This window comes from Corythoichthys intestinalis, chromosome 1, assembly GCF_030265065.1.
Source record: "Corythoichthys intestinalis isolate RoL2023-P3 chromosome 1, ASM3026506v1, whole genome shotgun sequence".
NCBI lineage: Eukaryota > Metazoa > Chordata > Actinopteri > Syngnathiformes > Syngnathidae > Corythoichthys > Corythoichthys intestinalis.
The window spans coordinates 45,394,484-45,415,435 of NC_080395.1; the positions used below are offsets into that span (position 1 = coordinate 45,394,484).

Sequence of the window (20,952 nt, forward strand, 5' to 3'; positions counted from 1 at the left end):
CGAACCGCGATGCATCTAATAATCGACTCTCCATTGGAGAGTACATCCAAACTCCACATGGAAAGGCTGGAGCCTCAGATTGAACCCTTGATGTCAAAACTGTTAAGCAGGTATGCTAACCACTTAACCACCAATGTATATTCTAATTTGCAAAAAAAACACTGTACCTCCCAGTTAAAATGGATTGGACAACTCTTGCCATCAATAGGTTTTTTTAATATCTCCCTCTAATACCTCAATACATACGCTGTGACCTTATGCAGCAGTATATGAGTTAATGATATTTTTTTAATAGGCTACTGTAGTGACCACTGTCCCTGAAAGGGTTCATTTAGACATTGTCGGACATTTGCAACGCAGACACAAAATAGGCATCACAATAATCAATTCACCGTAGATTAGAAAAATAGCTGACATTTATTTTTCTGCTATACATAAATTATATTAATAAACGCCCCATGCAATATTCAAAAAATAAAAATAAAAAAACGGGGGGGGGGGGGGGGGGGACCCACACTGAGATGAAGACTGTTTTAAGTTTAAAAATGCAAGATGAGTTTCCGTGCGTCATGTCATTCAAAGATGTACAAAAACGAAATATGGTAAAGTATTAATGTGTGAATTTAACATCGCTGGCGTTCAATGTGGTATGGAGCAAAGCTATTTCACCTTGCAAAAATACAAGCAAAGTTAACTTTGAGCACATAGTAAACGAGAGCGTGACTGTGTGAGCACACTTTTACCATGAGTACAATGATATGAATATTGCTGAAGTGGGTGAAGGACTTCTTTATGACAACAATTCAGGACGTGGTCAATACAGAATGACGAACATAGAAACGAAATCAGTTCTCATAAATGAAGACATTTCAATGGACATGGGTTTTTCTTGTCCACACGGACAATTATTGTACAGAAATTTCATACAGTAGCTTTCCTGGATCCTTTTTTTCACTGAAGGTAAAAAAAAAGACAAAAAAGGGCGTGAGGATATTTTGGTGGTCCTTGTCTTATACAAGTTCTCTCCCTAGTGGTCTGCATGTGAACTGCAGGTGCTGGTGCTTCGCCATATGACTCCGCCATTACAGTCCAAATCGGGAAGGGGTGCGTCGGGGTGTCATAGGGGCCTCTTCACGTCTCCCCGGCGTGCAGATTCTCAACGACCTAAGGCACAGAAAAGACAAATTGTGTAAGGCAGATCTGGACCAATGAGCGACAAGACATGTGAGCAAAATAAGAAGACGGGGAATGGACAGATCACCGGAGGAGCAGCGAGAACGCGAGGCCATCAGGGAGCGATGAGAGTGAAAGGACGAGTGGATGAAGCCTCGCTCTGAGAGTGTCATCCATCTTCTTTAATCACGCACGCTTGACAGCCACACACATACACACAACCCTCTCCTCATGAGACTTTAATAGAATACTATAGGATATAAGCTATGGGTAAAAAAATAAAATAGTTGAAATGTCATTTTTGGGCGTAAAAAGATCATCACGTAAAGATATAAAATGAAGGAAATAACTGCTTTTATGATCTACGCCAACTGCATAAATAAATGCACTCGAATTAGATAGGAGGCCCATTCCAGACGGCTGTAGGGTTGCCAACCATCCCTTGAAAAACGGAATCATCCCCTATTCAGAAACAAAAGTACGCGTCCTGTATTTATCTTACAGGGGAGGCGCTTTGTGCTGCATTATCATGAAACTCGAAAATGGTGTCTGATGCTTTCCAAGAACATGCAGGGAAATGTATTTACCCTCCTGCTTTGTGACCAATGAGCTGACAGAACAACGACAACGAGAAATCCCACTCATCTCATTGGTCGAGGTACTGTCAATTGTCAGGAAGACAAAATAGCAGCATGGATGGTTTACCTCACTTTTTCTTACAGCACAAAATGCTCTTTGTATTTAACCCTTACGAGTCCTATGATGCATGATCAATCATGAGGCGTCTTTAAAGCGCCGTCGGCATAACTTGAAAGTGAGGACTTCAAATTCTCTCCCAGTTTTTATTTGGCACCGATTGACCACAGAGAACCGAATATATGATTGTTTTAATTTGATGGTAAATGTCTTTATCCGTGCATGTGTGTGCTTGACACTGCATTGCAAATATATAACATTTTATTTATTTTTCTTACAACTAGTCAAATAATTTCTCCAACTTGTTTTGAGTGTTAAAGAGTTAACAGATTAATGTGTCATATTATTCCACTTAAAGTAATTATTACTATATGTCCTTATTAAACCAATACATATAAAAGTTGGTAATGTTTCACCTAAATCAAGAAAAAAAATCCTTTCAACTATAGTTTTGAACAATATATATTCTTGAATTAAGAACATTTCTGACAAACAAGCTTTTTTTTTTTTTAGATTAAATATATAAATTTATTGTGTTAAATAAGTCTGTTAAGCTTATTTTGGGCTACCTATTTTTTCTGTTTCAAGAAACCTAAGTGAGTAAAATTTACTTGAAGCATTAGCAGATAATTTCACTTATTTATAGTAGATTTACACTGAAAACACGGGAATTTAGCTAGTTTTAAGGAGGTGTGTTTTTGCAGTGTAGAGGCCACCCATGCTCGTCTGAACGGACGTCTGAACACTTAACTTAATGAATACGTATTTTAATGTATTTTTGGGGTCACGATGGTAATGTACTAGGTTATTGTGTCGCAATAACAGTTCACATAGATGACACTGTGCCGAGAAAAATTGTAGCGAACAAGCCCAGAACAATAGAACAACAAAAGAACAATACCCAGGGCATGTCAAACATTTTTACATGCGTTAAAGAGACAAAATAACAATTATATAAAATAAATATCTTTTAAAAAAAAAAAAAAAAAAAAAAAAACAGCCAAAAACAAAAGGTTAAATCATACAGTTTTGGGACAAATACTGGACTGTCTCAGGAAATTAGAATACACAATATTCTAATTTTTTGAGACAGTCCTGTGTATATATACAGGACTGTCTCAGGAAATTAGAATACACAATATTCTAATTTCCTGACTGTATCAGGAAATTAGAATATTGTATATTTCCTGAGACAGTCCAGTAATTATTTTATTTTCTTAATCAAAATACATTGCTGATAATTATTGTTTTTCCACGTGCTTATATCACTCACATATGCACCCATTTCCTTATTTCAGGTTTGAGTCAAATAATTTAAAAAAACTCTACCAATGAGGTGTCCCTTATTTTTGTTTCAGGGAGTTGGCAACCCTTGCTGTATGGCACATTGGCTCCATTAGGCAGCCGTATTCAATGTGTCATCTACGTATACTGTCCATGCCCGTGTGTTTTGCTGCCAGAGACCTAAAAAGCGTGTTGTTTTGATCAAAAAGTCTATTGCAGCAAAAAATGAACAGTTTTAAGTTTAGGCGACTTCATTTTATCATGATGAAAATGGTTAAGTTATATCTTTTGTATGAGAAATGTATGGTATGGCTGGAAATGTGTTAGAGTTGAGAACCTCACAATACACACAAAGATGATATATATCTTCAATTAATGAAAGAAGGACATGCCCGGTGAAAAGAGGCCCTTTGATCATCTCAATGTTGTATTTTGCTAATCTGGAGGAATCTTGCATTAGCACTGCTGTGCAAAACAGCTGGCCGTGAAGGTGGTTTGGACCCCAAGTAAGTCGATTGTGTATAGATACATAATACACAACATACATTATCCTAAAACAAACAACAACAAAAAAAGCGATTTATCATGTGGTACGACCTATGGTTTCTATTTTTGTTTTGTTGTTTGCCATTATGGCAAAAGGGGATCGTTTTTACTCCAGAGTGGCATAGTCCGGAAAATACATTACTTTTCAGTTCATCAAATAGTGCCAAAGAAGTATTCAAGTTGGCATGAATAGACCAACAGAAAGGAGTGGGTCACTCAGCAGTGGGATGATGAGGCCGCCGAGACCCCGGAGATCCCAACACAGTCATTATCACACATCCCACTTGCTGCCTGAATCTCATTCTAATCCCTTTCCTCGAGTGTGATTATTTTCAGCAGATTTCACACCGGCACAGTCACACAATGTAGATAAACCGGCGTATTAATTAACAAGAAAGTTAGTTTTTAAACATGTCTTTAAAAGCCTTTTCTCTCTGTAAAACTCGGGAATGGGTGTGAAATTAATTTTGGGGGTCTAATTTGAAAATGAAGGTTCCCCCTGCTTTCTGTGCTCTGCTGCCGCCCAATTTAAATTGCTGCAGTAATGGGGGTCAACCCGGAGTCAATATTATTTCTTTTTGTCTCGTCTGCGGGGACCAGAGGTGAGAAAAGCTCATCATGAAGAGTGAGAGAGTCCACCGAAAGGGAGGGGCGGAGACGCGGCAAGGGCAGGTGGCTAAATGAACCGCTTCTATCTCTGCTGTGCATAAAGAATAGAAAGGTGGGCTTGACGGGAGCGTCATTGTCACCGCTCAGCAACTCACTTCACGTTGCCGGTGTTCTTCCTCTCGTTCTCCTCGCGACGGCTTCGTAGCTGCTGCTCAGCCAAAGCCATCTCTTCTTCCATGTTGTTGATTTCTTCCTTGGCCCGCCGGCGGTTTTCCTGGAGGTGATGCAAACACACAGAAGCCATGAGAGGAATGATAAAGCTTTGGGGTTGGGAAAAAAAACATCCTTCCGTGGAGCTAAAACAGCTGAATCATCTTTTGAGAAGACTAAGGGGCCGTTTACATGGTGACTCACCGAGAATACGAACAATTACAAATTTGCATTTGCGTCTCCATTTGAACAATGTCGCAATTCCGCATGGAAATGATGTAGTATTCATGCCAGGCCTTAGGGGGTAGTGCAGATTTACAGGGCGACAGAGAATGATGCACTTTGACCCTACCAAGCTCCCTCAGCCCGAAAAAAAATATGCCCGCCCACTCGAAGCAATGTCATTTTTCTTTTGTTCAAAAAGACACAAAAATTGAAACGTTCAACATATTTAATTTAGAAATATTACTAGAACAGTAAATTAAAGCCGACATTCCCCATATTTGCTGTTTTTAATGTTTAGTAGTACTGCTGCGCACGCTCAATGTGACGTGTACGAGTGCTGGCGTTAACGCCGCGGTTTCGCGCCGCAGGAGCCTTTGATATGCATGCCGAGGAGGCCCCCTCAACCCCCCGCAATCGGATTCTTCCACTTTGGAGGCAGGATTCAGAATTTTTCGTCTTCACCTTCCGTCTTCCCCGACACCATATGCACGTGATGCGAGTCCGCTACTCAGTCATTGCGTCTTTGTGTCACAGAGTCGCCATGTAAACTGCCCCAAAATTGATCCTTTGTCGTTTTTGGGAGCCCTTTTAATTTTCGTCTTAGGCTTTGTCTTTTGGACAAAAATACGTATTAGTCTTAGTCATTTCAAAATGTGTTTGTCTTCGTCTAGTTTTAGTCGAGAATTACTCGCCTCTAAACTTCAAAGGTTTTAGTCCATAATAAATAAATGTTTCCAACCATTTCTAATGAACGTTGAACGACGAGCACATAATTGTAGAGTCTACAAGGATATTACCATCATTGTGATGATAATACACACTCAGCAGGAAAAAGGCACATTATTTTTCATTAATTAAACTCACTGGACACCACAAATGTTTCCTTGGTCACCAGTGCAGCTGGCAATTGGTATTTAAATTTAAAGATGATTGACAGGCTTGTAGCTTTGATCTGGCCAGAGAAGGCTTGGTAGCTCTACGATCAAAGGTACAAATGTGTTAATCATTGTTAAACTTGCAGTTCAGTCTGAAGTGTGCTGTGCCAACTTAGTCACCGTGTAAGTGAGAGGCTGTTCTCGGCAGCGTGGGTGAATTTGAGTGGACTTACTCAATAAAGCATTTGATAAAGACAAGCATTTTTCTTATTATTATTCTTGTTTAAAAACAATTCACATTATGAAGGCGGCACGGTGGGACAGTGGTTAGCACCTCCACCTCACAGTTCTGGGATCGTGGGTGTGTGAATGAGTTGAAAGTATGTCATTAAAGGTGATGCAATGAAAAATGTGGGTGCGCCTACATTTTGTGCTGGTGCACCTTAAAAAAGATGAAGAATATATATATATATATATCGCAATGTTTAATTTTTTTCCAATATCATTCTGGCCTATTCCAAACAGAGCTATTCAACTCTGGTGAAAATTCTTCTAGTTTTAATATCGCAATATATTGCAAATTCCCCGAAAATCGGAACGATAGTTTTTTCCAATATCGCTCAGGCCTAATTTCTACATTATATTTGGAGTGATCATTTGCGAAAATTTTATTGCCGAGGGGACTTTGAACGTGGCTTAAAACAAAACAAAACAAAAAAAAGTTTATTTTCAGTTTTGAAAGGAACACTAGCACCCGATGGGTATTACCTTCCGCCCTAAAATTAGCAACCAGAGTAGCTCCCGGTACATAGGAGTGATTACTGGGCTTATGATAACGTACCTCTTATAGGAAGCAAAACTGGGAAGTATAATCACCCATTTCCAAACCAGTCAAGTTTACATAAATTTTAATCCCACGCACATTTAATTTAATGCTTTTAATGCCTGAATTTTCACAAAATCCATTTAATGACTTTAAATGTTTTTTAATGACCTGCATAAAACCTGATATTTTTTTTTTTTTTTTGGGAAAGGCTCTGTAACTCACAAAAAGATTCAGTCATACCTGTCTGCTTCTCCCAGCATGTTTGATGCTGTAAAACATGGGCCCTAATTCTGCCAGCCACTCTCCATCCGCTGCAGTTACACACTGCATGTACTCCTACAAGACGATAATTAATTAATAATTACAATAAGTTAAAAAAAACACATCACCAATGATTAAGGCATTTTCAGTTCAGTTCAGTTCAAAGGTTTCACCTTGGTAGTCATTACAAGCTCGTGGTAGATGATGTAGTCAGGAGTATAGCCCATACCAAAGAGGGAGCTGGTGGGGTGAAGGTGACACGGCATACCTGTCCTCACATTTACGTATTCACCAATGCCCTGGGAGCAAATTACACATTACATTACACAGATGTGCAAAGTTTTCTATCATGTACTCTAATATGCCAAACAGAGAAGTGAAACCAAATACCTTGAGCTTGGCAGCCTGGTGGAAGTAAGCGGCGCATATGCACTTCCTAATTATATCCCAGTCTGATCCACACGACATTAAGTTCATCCTCTGCTGCACCATGATGTCTTTTAATTGGGAGCGCACCTCACGCACCTGCCACACAACACATTCAATAAACACTTAAACACCTAATATGTATGAGTATTTATACAAATGAAACTTTGAAGCAGAGCTATTACTGTGACACTTAAAAAAATGTCTGGAGCCGAACAAATTGAAAATCATGTCATCCATTGTCAAGAGTGCGTGTGGGAGTGCAACCTTGCGCATAGCCTTGGTGTGAATGAAGTGATCGTTGCACCAGATGCTGGAATAATTGTTGTTTTTCCACTGCGTGTAGACGTTAAGGTATGTCAGGTGGTCGCTCTCAGGCACCGAGAACTTTTCCCTGACCTGGTCACTCTCTTCCTCACGGCCCTACGGGTGCACATATGATGTAGTCATACATTAATAAGTAGTAAGAAAACTGGCATACAGCGACAAAATTAAAGAATCCAAAAACCAGAGAGGGTCAAACCTTAGGTCTGTAAAATATGGCCGGCACAGAGAGCATGGAAACGATGATGAGGATGTCAGCGCTGCAGCCCATGTCGCAGGACACAATCAGCATCTTGGACAACGCTGGGTCGAGGGGAAACTCCACCATCATCCGACCGGTCGGCGTCAGAGAACCTGAGAGAAGCAATGAAGACATACATAAAGAATAATTAAGTGTATGGCGTATGGCCATGTACAAGAGGGCCTATAAACTTCTTTTCCAACAAAAGCCTGCTTAGCATACAGAGAAGGCAGCATAATGACTTTTTTTTTTTAATCAGTTTACCATAGAGGGATGAACTGACAGTTCTGAATACTCAAGGCTGGGGAAAAGAACAAGATCAAAAAACTTTGCCAGTTCTGATTTGAATGATTAGACGACAGTCTAAGAAGCTTACTATGTGGGAGAAGCAGAGCAGCAAGTTTAGAGCGGGTAAACCTTAATCAGAGAGAATCTGCTGTTAACACACCATACAGGGAATCATCAAAAGTCCCTCCTCACCCCTAAATCTGAAAAATCCTTGGAATATGGCTAAGGATGAGACTGAATTGAGGCCCGACCAGTCGAATCAAATACTGAATCTGTTACCAGGCAATTAGTTCACTGGCTAAACAGCCAACTCATCTCATCCAGGCCTGTTTATCAATGCTGATTTAACACTGGCATGCTAACTTTTGATTTTAAGAAGACAGAACTCAAATTCCTAAGTTCTCTTAAGTAACTTGTTATTTTGAGTACGGTATACTTAATTCCTTTTAACAACTTAATTTAAACAAATATTTGATTCTAACTTCTTAACGGAAGTCCAATTTACTTAAAATGTTGAGTTCAAACTACTTAATTCTAGTACAGTTTACATAAGTTTTAACCAATAACTTTTTTTTTTAGTTTTGCGTCAAAAAGGCTTTTTTTTTCCTTTTTAATGTCATGTCTACACCTAGCAGGTCATTACAACCGAGAGTCCTGCCCGAATACGTCCTGAAAAAAATAATTAAGTCCACACCAGAATGTTTGCAGGAAAAAAAGCTTCCACAGCCAGCTGCATTCATTCATTTTCAAGTACATTCATAACAAAAGCGAAAATTAATTGTCCATAATAACCTCCAGCCATCGCATGTGTTCCTCAATATAAAGCATTGCAAGAGTTTGTAAATCAATGGAAGCAAATTTACTCCAAATGTAAACAATGGTCTCATGTGTGACGTGGGGACAAAGTTTGTTGCAGTTAGTGACGTTTCCACAGATAAATCGTCGGTTATCAGTGTTGTATTGCAAATTTAAAATGTTGAGTCAAATTACTTAACGGGAGTCAATTTTACTTAGAATGTTGCAATTAAAAGTTTTTCATCAAAATATAAAAAGTGAAATTCATTGACTTTTGAAATTTCAAGTTTTTTTGTTTAATGTATGAGCTGCATGAATTAAGGAGTGGAATAATAAACACTTTTTACTTAAAGTCATAGCGTACTTACGATTTTTATATTTCTTAATCTAATAGAATATTTAAAATTACACAATTGTCAAAAGAAGGGAAGGCTATTCAACAATGGGAATATTTCGTTGAGATGTACCGTATTTTTCGGACTATAAGTCGCACCTGGGTATAAGTCGCACCAGCCATAAAATGCCCAACGAAGAGGTAAAAAAACATATATAAGTCGCACCGGAGTATAAGTCGCATTTTTGAGGGAAATTTACTTGATAAAATCCAACACATAGAACGGATATGTCATCTTGAAAGGCAATTTAAAATAAAAATACAATAGAGAACAACATGCTGAATAAGTGTAGAGTATGATGTTACATGACGCATGAACAACGAAATGCAAACATGGCCGGTATGTTAACGTAACATAGCTATTAAGAGTTATTCAGGTAACTATAACTGTAAAGAACATGCTAACAAATTTACCAAACCATCAGTGTCACTTCAAACACTAAAAAACATGCGAAATGATATAATAATTTCACACGTAAGTCGCTCGTGAGTATAAGTCGTACCCCCAGCCAGACTATGAAAAAAACTGCAACTTATAGTCCGAAAAATACGGTAAACTATAAACTCACCACTAAATAGCACCAAATCTCATTTTATTCATTTTAACTTTTTTCCAATTAATAACACTTTTCTGCGAGCTATTGCCTCATTCTCAAATATTGAGAGCGGCTGACGTCATTTCATTCTATTTGAACTGCCTGCTCGACCCAGTACAAATGAATTGGACGTCTAACACAGTCAATGGCAGTAAAACTTGATCATTCATAGACTTAAAAGCCATTTGACGCACCAGTATTATCCAGCGCTCCCAGGATCCAAAGCTGGTACATGGAGTTGAGCATGTTGTCTTCAGGCGGCGGGTCCATGAAGTGGAAAAGCAGCAAATCCTGAACACCCAGCGACTTTAATAGCAGGACCACATTAGCCAGATTGGTCCTCTGAATCTCTGGTATGGTGGTGGTCAGCATCTCATTCTTATAGGCACTCTGAGTGTAAAGCCTGGGAGGAATTTTTTTGTTGAATTAATTAGTACTACATCGGGACGATGACACTCTTAATTGCAGCTAAGAAAATAGACCAATACCTGTAACACTGCCCTGGTCCTGTACGACCTGCTCTACCAGCACGCTGGTTTGCATTCGCTTGGCTTATAGGATACACTTGCAGAGCATCCATTCCAATACGAGGATTGAACACCTATCATTAAGTGCATAGATCAATATATATGTATATCAAAACATTGTTGAAGGATTACTGTCATAACAAGATGGCTGAAGCATTGGAATACCTTGAGTTTGCAATATCCAGCATCCACAACAAACATGATACCATCCACGGTGAGGGAAGTCTCTGCTATGTTTGTCGCAACGATACATTTTCGAACACCGTCTGGGGCCTAAGTGGGCGAATAAAAATGGTGGTGACCATGTCTGTAGCCAAACTCACTGAACAACAGAAAACATGCAATACATAGAGAACAATATAAAGAAACCTTCTGGAAGATTTTGGCCTGCAGGTCAGAGGGTAGCTGGGAATAAATTGGCAGTACAGCCAAAGCAGGAGCATTATCCAATTCCTCCAGTCGCTCCACTATCTGATCAGATGTCACCTACAAGGACAAGGATTCATAGCAACACAGTATATTAAATATACAAAAAGTCTGCAGTTAAAACACACTTTGTTCGTTTGATTTTAAATCCATTGTTATACCGTTAACTCATTGTCTGTCTGGGGGGCTGACAGCGATCATTTTCTGCAAACCTCTCTCACCACTCAAAATGGATTGGACGTCTAGCACCATCAATTGCCACGTTTACATGGAGCCAAATATTCCAATTACAATCAGAATATTTGTTCAAACCGAATAAATGTGTTCCATATAAACACCTCATTCGGAATGAACAGGCCCAAACCGAATGGAATTTCATTCCGATTCACAGGGGTGGAATATTCCTTTTCCCAAACTGATTAGAAGTAAAATTATATCATGTAAACAGGGAAGCGGAATGGTGTCTGGTTGCGTTCTTTCTGCGCATGCTCCGTACTGACGTGGTGACTTCACTCGGTGACGTAAGTAACGTCACTTGCAACATGGCTTCCAAGCACACGCACAGCGCACCCACACAACTTTTTAAATGAACGGCGTATCATTCTGAAGTTTTGTTTCCACTCGAAAAGTTAAAACAGCAGCTGATCTGACGATCGATCTCCATGTTTTGCAACGTGACGCTTTGTTTTGATTAATCTGCGCATGTCAGACGGTAGTTGTCAAACGTCCTTTCGGAATAAAGGCAGTCACATGTAAACGCTGGATCGGAATAGATGAAGTGACATGTAAACAGCTGATGTGAAATTTCCATTCGGAATGATTTGAATCGGTATGGATAAAAGTCAGCATGTAAACGTGGCTAATGACAGGCAATGAGTTAAGAGCAAAAAAAGAGAGAATTTCATTCATGTCCCGATCTTTATTTTCCCAGATGATCTATTAATGTCCAGATCAATATCATTAAAATATTTATGTATTTCAGTAGCTAAAAAAGTTAAACTCACATTCAGGTTTATTAAACGCATCACGTTAATTACCACCTCTTTCTTCAATGAAAACATTTTTAATTGTTCCTTATTATGCATTCTAATTTCTAAAATTAGAAAACGTGAAGTTTGATTAATTATCCGTAAACCTTCATCATCACTATATAAAACATAAAATTAAAACAAATGTAATATTTAATTTATCAAGCGGAACTAAATGAAGTGTATATACAAAGCTCTTTTTTTTGTCGTTGCACCTGTGCCTTACCTCAATATCCTCCTGACCAGGCATGAAGATGAGAATGTCCCCGAACAACCCACTGAGGTGGATCTGCAGGGCCTGTTTCACTGCTGCCTCCACATAGTCCTCCTGAGGAGTCTGAATCACAGATAAAAACCAAACAGAAATGACAAATAAAAGTCAATAAACAATCAGCATGGTGTTCATAAACCCAAAAAGCTCAAGCATACAAACCTTGCTAAACATTATGTCCACTGGGAATGTTCTTCCCGGAATGTGAAATATGGGTACGTTGCCAAAAAATGAGGCAAATTTGTCCGAGTCCATTGTCGCCGAAGTAACAATGAGTTTCAAGTCCGTGCGCCGAGATACAACCTGATAGGAACGACAAAGAACAAGGAATGAATCACGGCATGCATGACTCTTTGCCTCTTTAAAGCAGAGTGGGTGACAAGCGAAGCGGACCTCACGGAGCAGACCGAACAGCACGTCGGTGTTCAGGGAACGCTCGTGAGCTTCGTCCATGATGACAGCGCTGTAATGGTCCAGGTCGGACTCCCTCAGTGACTCCCTGAGCAGGATGCCGTCCGTCATGTACTTGATCATGGTTTTCTCACACGTGCAGTCCTCAAAACGAATTGCGTAGCCAACCTGTGTGATAGAGAAGAATACAGCAACTGCAAATAACAAAATCTATTTATACAATGACTTTAACTTATTGGATGCCATTGACGGCAATTGATATCCAATCCATTTTAAGTGGGATGGAATAGTAGCAAATGATCGCTGCAAGCCCTACCGGTTGAAATGGATTAGACGTCTAGCACTGTCAAAAGCAGCTAATGAGCTATTATTATGTAGTAGTACTTAATGGTGACAGATATGTTTCCCCAGAATATAAACTAAGTTACTATCTTCATAATTCCAATTATCATTATTCATTTGTCATTTTGCACACACCTTGTTTGCTAACATTGTGGTTAAGTTCTACCTTTTATCAGTAAACCCCAACCAACGGGCCAGGGACCGGAGTTACATTTTCCCTGCACGTATTTTTTTTTTTTTTTTTTTTTTTAGCCAGCCCAGTCATGTTATTTTACATTTACTGTATTTTCTGTTACACATTGCCAGTCCATGCGTTTTTTTTTTTTTTTTTAGCCCGGTCATGTTTTTTTATATTTACTGTATTTTCTGTTACACAGTGTCGGTCCATGGGAAAAAAGGCCCACATTACATAACACCGGTCCGTGGCGCAAAAAAGGTTGGGGACCACTGCTTTATGTAATAGTTCAACCTCTAGATGTCACTGTTTCTACTAGTGATGCACGATAATACATTTTTCAACCGATATCGATAACCGATAATTTCCTGCCCCTTCAACCCGATAAACCGATAATGTCACGCCGATAATTCTATTCAAATATGTGTGTAAAATTTTAAAGTATACAAAAAGCAAATGTTACTGTGCAAAAATGTAATTTAGTCCTATTTTTTTCCACATCAAATGTGAACAAGTAGTAAATTCCAACAACTAAACAATGGCAATGATGTGTAATGGTAAGCTTTTGGCAACAATTACTTAGAGAGTAAACACCCAAGTTGCACAAAAATGCCTTTAAAAGTAAGCCATTCCTAACATATATCACATTACTACACTGCAAAAACACCTCCTTAAAACTAGCAGAAGTGGACAAAACTGTTGATTGCCCACATTTGGAGGCTAACTCAAGTATATAATTATCGGATTGCATTATCGGTTGAATTTCGTTTTATCTGGATTATCTGTATGACGTCATAATTGCCATTATCGGCCGATAATTATCGGTGACCGATATTATCATGCATCTCTAGTTTCTACCCAGGGTTTGTCAGAGAGCTTACTCGATACATTCAGCTGACCAATAACATAGAACAGGGGAAAAACTGTCATAATCGTTAGATATTTTTTCATTAAATAATTTAATATATATTACATCGTGGCATATCCCAATGGTGATATAAAATGGCCTATATCATTGATTAGAATTTTCCCATATTACACAACACTATTTGTAAAATTCAATTACTAACAGAGACAATATTGGTCCCTTTTTTAACACCTTTCTTTATGACAGCGATCAACGATCTGGGTCCCTCAATTAAAATAAAATTATCTACAGTACATTCAAATAATTAGACAATACTTCTTTTTTCCACCACTAGATGGGAGTGTTCCCTTTCTTATGCTTATCACAGATCATTTTGAATAACAGATTCAACATTGACTGTTCTTGAGTTAATTGCATAACAAATTTAGACAAACATTACCCTTATAAGTAATTTAGCGACTTCAGTAAACCTGACGCACATTTAGAAAATGGCATGAATATTCAATGCATCCATTTCGAGTTTTGCTTCGTTTTTAAAATGTATGTGAACCAACTCTGAAAGGTTTTATGGTGGTATATCCAACATTCAAATGACATTAAAATGTGTCAAGTGTGGCCTTTTCGTCCAAACATTGAAGTCAAAAAGCTACAAACCATAAATGAGGATAGTTTGCCTCACCTCTTCCCCTAGGTTGGTGCCTATTTCCTCACTGACTCTCTTGGCAACACTCATGGCGGCCACTCTGCGTGGTTGTGTACACCCCACCATGCCATAGCTGGTGTAGCCGTCCTCGTGGAGGTATTGGGTCAGCTGCGTGGTTTTTCCACTGCCCGTTTCCCCAACTACAATCACGATGCTGTTGTCCCTGTAGGAGGGGGTAAGGGGGACAATTTTGTCAGGTCTGTTAAAATAACTGAATCTTTGATGTGTCTTTGAATGCACGTGTACCTGATGATGTTAAGAAGCTGCTGCCTCACAGCAAAAATTGGTAGGTACTGTCTTTGCTCCAGAATGCTTTTCTTTTTGGCAAACTCACTGCTGGCCTCGCTCTTCTCTTTCATGTGATCTGCAAACTTCTGCTCTGCTCTATGAAGTCAAATCAGGAAAGAACCTGGTTGGTATGATGAATACATGTGGCTCCAAACACCACTATGAGCCAGAGACACTCACTTGTAGTCTACTTTGCCATCCTCGCCAACCTCTTGGCTTTCAAAAGCATCGTCTTCTTTCTTTTGGATGCCCATTATGTCCCCCAGCTTTGTGCCTGCCAGTTCCCAATGTTTGTGCTGTGCCTGAAAAGATATTTTATTATTTTTCATATGTTGAACTGATTTAAGAATTCCTCCATTTTAGATTAGCAACCTACTTTTTTTCGTTCTTTCTGTTCACGATGCTTACGAACAAGCTGACTGCCCTTGCGGGAGATGATGGCCATGTCAGAGGTGGCATCTTTCACTGGGATAATGGGCTCTGGCTGCAGTGAAAATACAAACGAGCAGACTTAGGGCTAGAGGATGAATAAAACTGCACAATTGCATATTGTAGAGCCAAGCCAATCTACCTGCTTAGTAAATACTATTCTCCCATCAAGGAAGGGAGGAACCAAATTGTGAACCAGCAGGTGAACCTTTGTCGCATTGTCCTCCTCAAAGTCTTCATCCACCTCCAACCTCTGCACCACGCCACTAGTCAACATACGGTTGGTCTCCCAACGCTCATTGTCCTAATGACAGAAAAACATAAGCTGTTATTAAGATATAACAAGAATGGTATGCTAGTGTTATATACCTCGTTGATTTGACGTTTTTGAGCGGATATTCGTTTCTGAGTTTGCTTCTGAAGAATCTGCTCTCTCTTCTTAACATAGTCTTCCGACGTGGAAGTGAAGGGGTTGTGGAACTCATCATAGCCTTCGTCCATCATGTACCAGTCTCTGTCGGCTTGCTGCAAACAGTGGAACAAACAGATATAGTTAACTCACAAAATTAAAAACAAACAGGAGTATTAGTAGTTTAAAATCAATTCTAAAAGGAACTGGAAGCCAGTGGAGTGAGGATTGCACGGGGGTAATATGTTAACATTTGGATGCTTTCAAAAAGGAAAGGTTTTTACATTGAGTACACAGTAACTTTGCCATTTTAACTCATACAATATACAAACTAAGGAAACAGATTAAAACCTTCCTACTTTGTAAAGTACTGCTTTAATGTAATTTCATAAATAAACTTATGAGCTGCCATTGACAGTGATCGACATTCAATCCAAAACTACAATATCTGAGTTAAGAATTTCCTCTGCCATTCCATTTTTTCTCACAGCTCAAAACTGATAAAAGCACAGCCCTCAAAGACACATCCTGACTGGCAGTCCCCAAGTTAACTCCAACATAAAGGAGCTTGGGTTTAACTGATGTCACATTCGTCCTAAAATGCAGCGCATGTGAAATTAATTGTACATGGATTTTGATTTTTAATTTTAATTTTCAAAATGAAGGAAATGGAATAAATTGTAATTAGTCCCTAGTATACATATCATTCAACTGACCTACCTTCTGATCTTCTTCCCACTGCTCTTTCTCATCCTCATTGTCAAACGTAATTCCAGTCCCGCCTTCTTTTTTACCTACAATAAACAAAGAAAATAATCACTCATGTCCAAAATAATATGAAAGAGGCATTAAATACAGTATCATATTTTCACTTAAGTGGCACTTAAGGGTTTGGGGGCAATTTATTGTTACCTTTTCCTTGAGACAAACGAGGTGTGGATCCTAAATGCTTTCTGTCATTGGCCCACTCGTTGTACTTGTACGACGGAGTGGGCAGGGGTGTGTCGGCAGCATAGTTTCCTTTCACTGATCTGAAGTCAGAGCCGAGTTGACATTGCAATATTAACTTATTCACTGCCGTTGACCAATCCACTGCCATTGAGAGCAATGGATTGGATGTCTATCGCCGTCAATGGCAGCCAACATGTGTAAATAATTCTAATATTCAATAATGGACAGTACTTTACATACAAAACATTAAATGTGACGAGATAAAACATTGCCACCACTGTGAATGCTATAATAAGATGACTACGGTTTTCAACATAAAATGTTCACCTGTCTCTTCTCTGGCTTTCTCGGCCCGTGTGCCGACTCCGTTCTGAGCGATCCGATTCTCTTTGAGAAGGAGCGGGGGAAGGAGACTCCCAATGGGAATGCCGGGAACTGGCATAACCACTGTCGTCTTCTTCCCAGTTAGAGCGGGAAGGCGTAGAACCATCTGAGTTTGAAAAACATAGGTATAACTGGTCTAGTATGTACATGTAAGTCGTATTTAAGTAAATATGACATTATGAAAATCTTCTAAAAGATTTTTAGCACTTCACTAGCACAGCCTGTATTGCATAAATGTTAGTTTTTGTAGTTTTACCTCAGTAGAAATTAGTGCTGGATGACAAAGATCTATATCGCCAAAAAGATGGCAAATTACGTATCATCATGAATTCCTCCTATCATCACTATGTTCAGTTTTAATATTATATGATAAAAACACACCGTAATCAACTCTACACAGTGCGGATATTTCCAATATTAATGATGCAAAAAGGGCCAGTAGATGGCCCCATACCAGCCAAAAAGGGGTGAGATAAATGACCCCACAACACAAACTTAAAAGGGTTAAAAGTCTTTTTTTTTTTCTTTTTTTTTTTTTTCTTTTTCCCTTCACTACTTTGCATTGTTGGCTTACTGAATATAACCTGCTTTGACCATGGTATGTATAAAGGCCAATAATGCCTATGGCTATACCTGCGGTTTCTGTTGAATAATCAAATATAAAACTATTCAGTCTCATTTATTTTTTGTTGAATGTTCATCCTAACAAGTTGAATAAATTGTACTAAGCTTCAAAGCGGTTCATTGAGCATATTTGGATGTCAATGGGACATCAACGTTACATATTTTTGACAAAATTTGGGGGGATTTTTTTTTCATGTTTTTGTTGATAATAATTGGTCAGTGAAGAGAACAGTTTTTGACATGAAGGTTATGGTGTCCTGGAAAAAAGAACCCAACCAGGCCATTGTGAACAATTATTTCTCTGAACTATAAAGGCAACATCAAAGGCATGCAAAATCAGACAAAATAGGCCCCGACTTTAAAGGGTTAATAACTTTTTTCATTAAATAATTATAGATATACCAAACCGTGGCATATTTTGTCATTATGTAAAATGGCTCGTATTGTGATTTTTCCCATATTGCCCAGCACTGGTTGTAATTATACAATTAAGGTGTCAAAGTTGTCTTGTAGTGTATAGAAAAGCAATACAGTAGAATTTAAAACAAAAATACTACTACTGCTACAAGTGTATTTTTTTTATTATTACCTACCTCTGGGGCGTTGTTGTGGTGTTTGTGGTTCATCCCGCTTGCTACCCCGACTGATGCGATCCAACCAACCGTCTCTCTGCGAGCGCTCGCTTCTCTCACTGCGGTGTGAACGCTCCAAGCGGCTGCCCTCTCGGGTATCTCACAAGAAAAAGCAATGTTAACATCATAGTTGAGAACTAACAATTAGCTACATGAGCGCTTTAAAAATCACCTCTTTCACTTCGTCGGTCCCTTCGCTTGTCTTTGTCTCTGTTGCGGTCATCTTTGGAGGAAACGTAGACACCCTGCTCACGTCTGTCTTTTTCCCTCTGCTCGTATCGGCGGCGAAACTCTTCACTCACTCCTCCGGGACTGGAAGGCGTCTCTGAGCCACTTGTACGGTATTTTCTACTGATGTGGTGAAAACAAAAACAGGCTACAACGACAGGTTGTACACTGAAAATAACACATGAAACATACGGCGTCAAGAACTTACTTCTCCTTTTTATCTTGTCCACTATCCTCTACATCTTCATCATCGGAACCAGAGTCACTTTTATTTTCCTCCCAGTCTTTGTAAGATGAAACCCTGGATTTTTTTCTGGCTCCGTCCTCGCCATCATTCTGCTCTTTACTCTCCCTTTCTTTTCTTTTCTGGGCCGCCAGTAGATCCAAGCCCAGCAGAGACGTTCGAGGGGTAGGGGCCCGAAATATATGATGTTCTGCAGCGGCACTTTTTTTCTTCACTATCAGTCCTCCAACTTGGTCTTGAGCATCACTCCCCTCCAGTCTATGCATAGAGTCATCGTCATCCATTTCCCCTCCTGCAAGGGGAAATCCTAGATTTAATCATAGGTAACTTCATATAACAGTGTAACCGACGTTCAGTTACATATACATTGTACTCTGTTAACGTCAGCGATTACGACAGTAAAACCTACCTAGGGGTGGCGAAAGCCTAAAAGCTGGTAAGCTAGCAGTCCTGACTGAAAGAAAAGCGCTAAAAAGCTCCAAGCGCGTCTTTGAGGCTGAATAAATGCAACTCTAACTTACTCTAACTTAAAACAACTAAGGCTAGAAAACATGCGTGGCTAGTCAATAAAGAATTATTTTTGAAAGCACATTCGTCAACCGAACGTACATGTTGCCAGAACAGGGTGCAGCCATTGTTTTTTTTTTTTCTTCTACTGAAATTCTGGCAACGTTTAGCGCATAGCTGCCCCCTGCTGGTTAGGAGACGATCACTTAAAATAAAGGCCAACTCTTCTAAAAAGGTGTGATAAATTAATTCAACCACTCCTGCGGCGTTTTAACAAGTTTGACGTGTATTTTAAGCAGTGTAAATAAGGAAACTAACAAAACTTAAAAGTAAAACAATACTTTTGGGGAATATACCAACAAATTTAATTGTTGTGATTCTCTCATTGGCGCAATTATTCAACCCGGTTGTCAGATGCATACTTAGTACAGATCCTCTAGGCAAGAATAACACGATTCAGACGTAAAACATGTTAAAGATCTGCATGTATTTTACCCTTTCCTGACCCCATTCAAAACCTTGCTGCCTATTGAAGTAGAAAAAAGTCAATTTTCTCTTTTTCCAGATTATTTATTCTCTTAACAAACAAGACACACACTGTGACAACACACAGTTCAGGAACAAAAAGAAAGCAATGATCGCCTGTGATAAATGCTTTTGTTAAGGAATGAATAGTTAAAAGCTGGCTGGCCTGGACAAACGTCCCCGAGAGCCCCACGCAGGTGCCCCCAAGTAGATAGATCTGCCCCGACCTTCGAGATTATATTGTTAAAGTTGTCATTATGCCAGGGTAGAACAACCCTCTTTATGAAAAAAAAAAACATGAAAAAACACTAGAGTGAAGAAAATGTGGACATAACCTTGGACAAGACAGACTCCTTATACTGTTATCAAAACAGTACTTGACTCTGGTGTTCACAAAATAGAAAAAACACTGTGGCATGAGAACAGTGACTGTTTATGTGTGACTATGTGAAATGAATTTATATATGTTTATGTGAATAAAAGGAAGACTGTACCTGTCAACAACATCTTTGTGTCTCGTTATAATTACACATTAAATTGTTGGAATTTCGTTCAAGGTAACGGCAATGTCATATAAATGATGGATGGATGGATGGATGGATGGATGGATGGATGGATGGATGGATGGATGGATGGATGGATGGATGGATGGATGGATGGATGGATGGATTATTATTATTATTATTATTATTATTATTATTATTAACCCGATTAAACAGTTATTAAACCGCTCTTGAAAAAATCTACTCTTGATCCTGACATCTTGGCCAATTATAGACCTATCTCTAATCTACCCTTTCTCTCCAAAGTCCTTGAAAGAGTGGTAGTTAAACAACGCTGTCAGCACCTACAGGACAATAGTTTATTTGAACATTTCTAGTCTGGCTTTCGAGCTCATCATAGCACTGAAACTGCATTAGTCAAAGTAAGTAAGGACTTGCTACTAGCCGCTGACGATGGATTAGTCTCGATCCTGCTTCTGTTGGACCTGAGTGCAGCCTTTGACACAATTGACCATAATATCTTATTGCAGAGACAAGAATGTGACATAGGCATTAGAGGAGCAGCCCACTGCTGGTTTAAATCATATTTATCTAATAGGAACCAGTTTGTCAATGTAAACCAGCAATCATCACCGCACTCTAGAGTCAGTTATGGTGTGCCGTAAGGGTCGGTCCTCGGGCCCATCTTCTTTACGCTGTATATGCTTC

The 20,952-nt window shown here is 39.2% G+C and overlaps 1 protein-coding gene across 3 annotated transcripts; it reads right to left on the reverse strand.

The window, feature by feature from the left end:
* Window positions 1–212: 212 nt before the first annotated feature.
* dhx38 (DEAH (Asp-Glu-Ala-His) box polypeptide 38) lies at window positions 213–19,360 on the reverse strand. Of its 3 annotated transcripts, none has more exons than XM_057850522.1 (27): window positions 19,319–19,360; window positions 18,674–19,001; window positions 18,410–18,588; window positions 18,199–18,336; window positions 16,925–17,087; window positions 16,559–16,677; window positions 16,367–16,440; window positions 15,607–15,762; window positions 15,380–15,541; window positions 15,185–15,292; window positions 14,989–15,110; window positions 14,767–14,904; window positions 14,497–14,683; window positions 12,415–12,600; window positions 12,184–12,324; window positions 11,977–12,087; window positions 10,666–10,782; window positions 10,462–10,569; window positions 10,258–10,370; window positions 9,964–10,172; window positions 7,655–7,809; window positions 7,399–7,554; window positions 7,096–7,230; window positions 6,879–7,004; window positions 6,685–6,780; window positions 4,464–4,582; window positions 213–1,164 (listed from the first exon to the last, which is right to left on the reverse strand). In XM_057850522.1, exons 2-27 carry the CDS (start codon window positions 18,991–18,993, stop codon window positions 1,083–1,085), a joined length of 3,720 nt encoding a protein of 1,239 aa, XP_057706505.1. In that variant the 5' UTR covers window positions 18,994–19,001; window positions 19,319–19,360; the 3' UTR covers window positions 213–1,082. The 3 variants fall into 3 exon arrangements, with proteins under 3 accessions (XP_057706505.1, XP_057706486.1, XP_057706494.1); XM_057850503.1 differs by having other exon boundaries at window positions 19,119–19,347; XM_057850511.1 differs by having other exon boundaries at window positions 18,674–19,016; window positions 19,119–19,347.
* Between the last annotated feature and the right edge of the window lie 1,592 nt (window positions 19,361–20,952).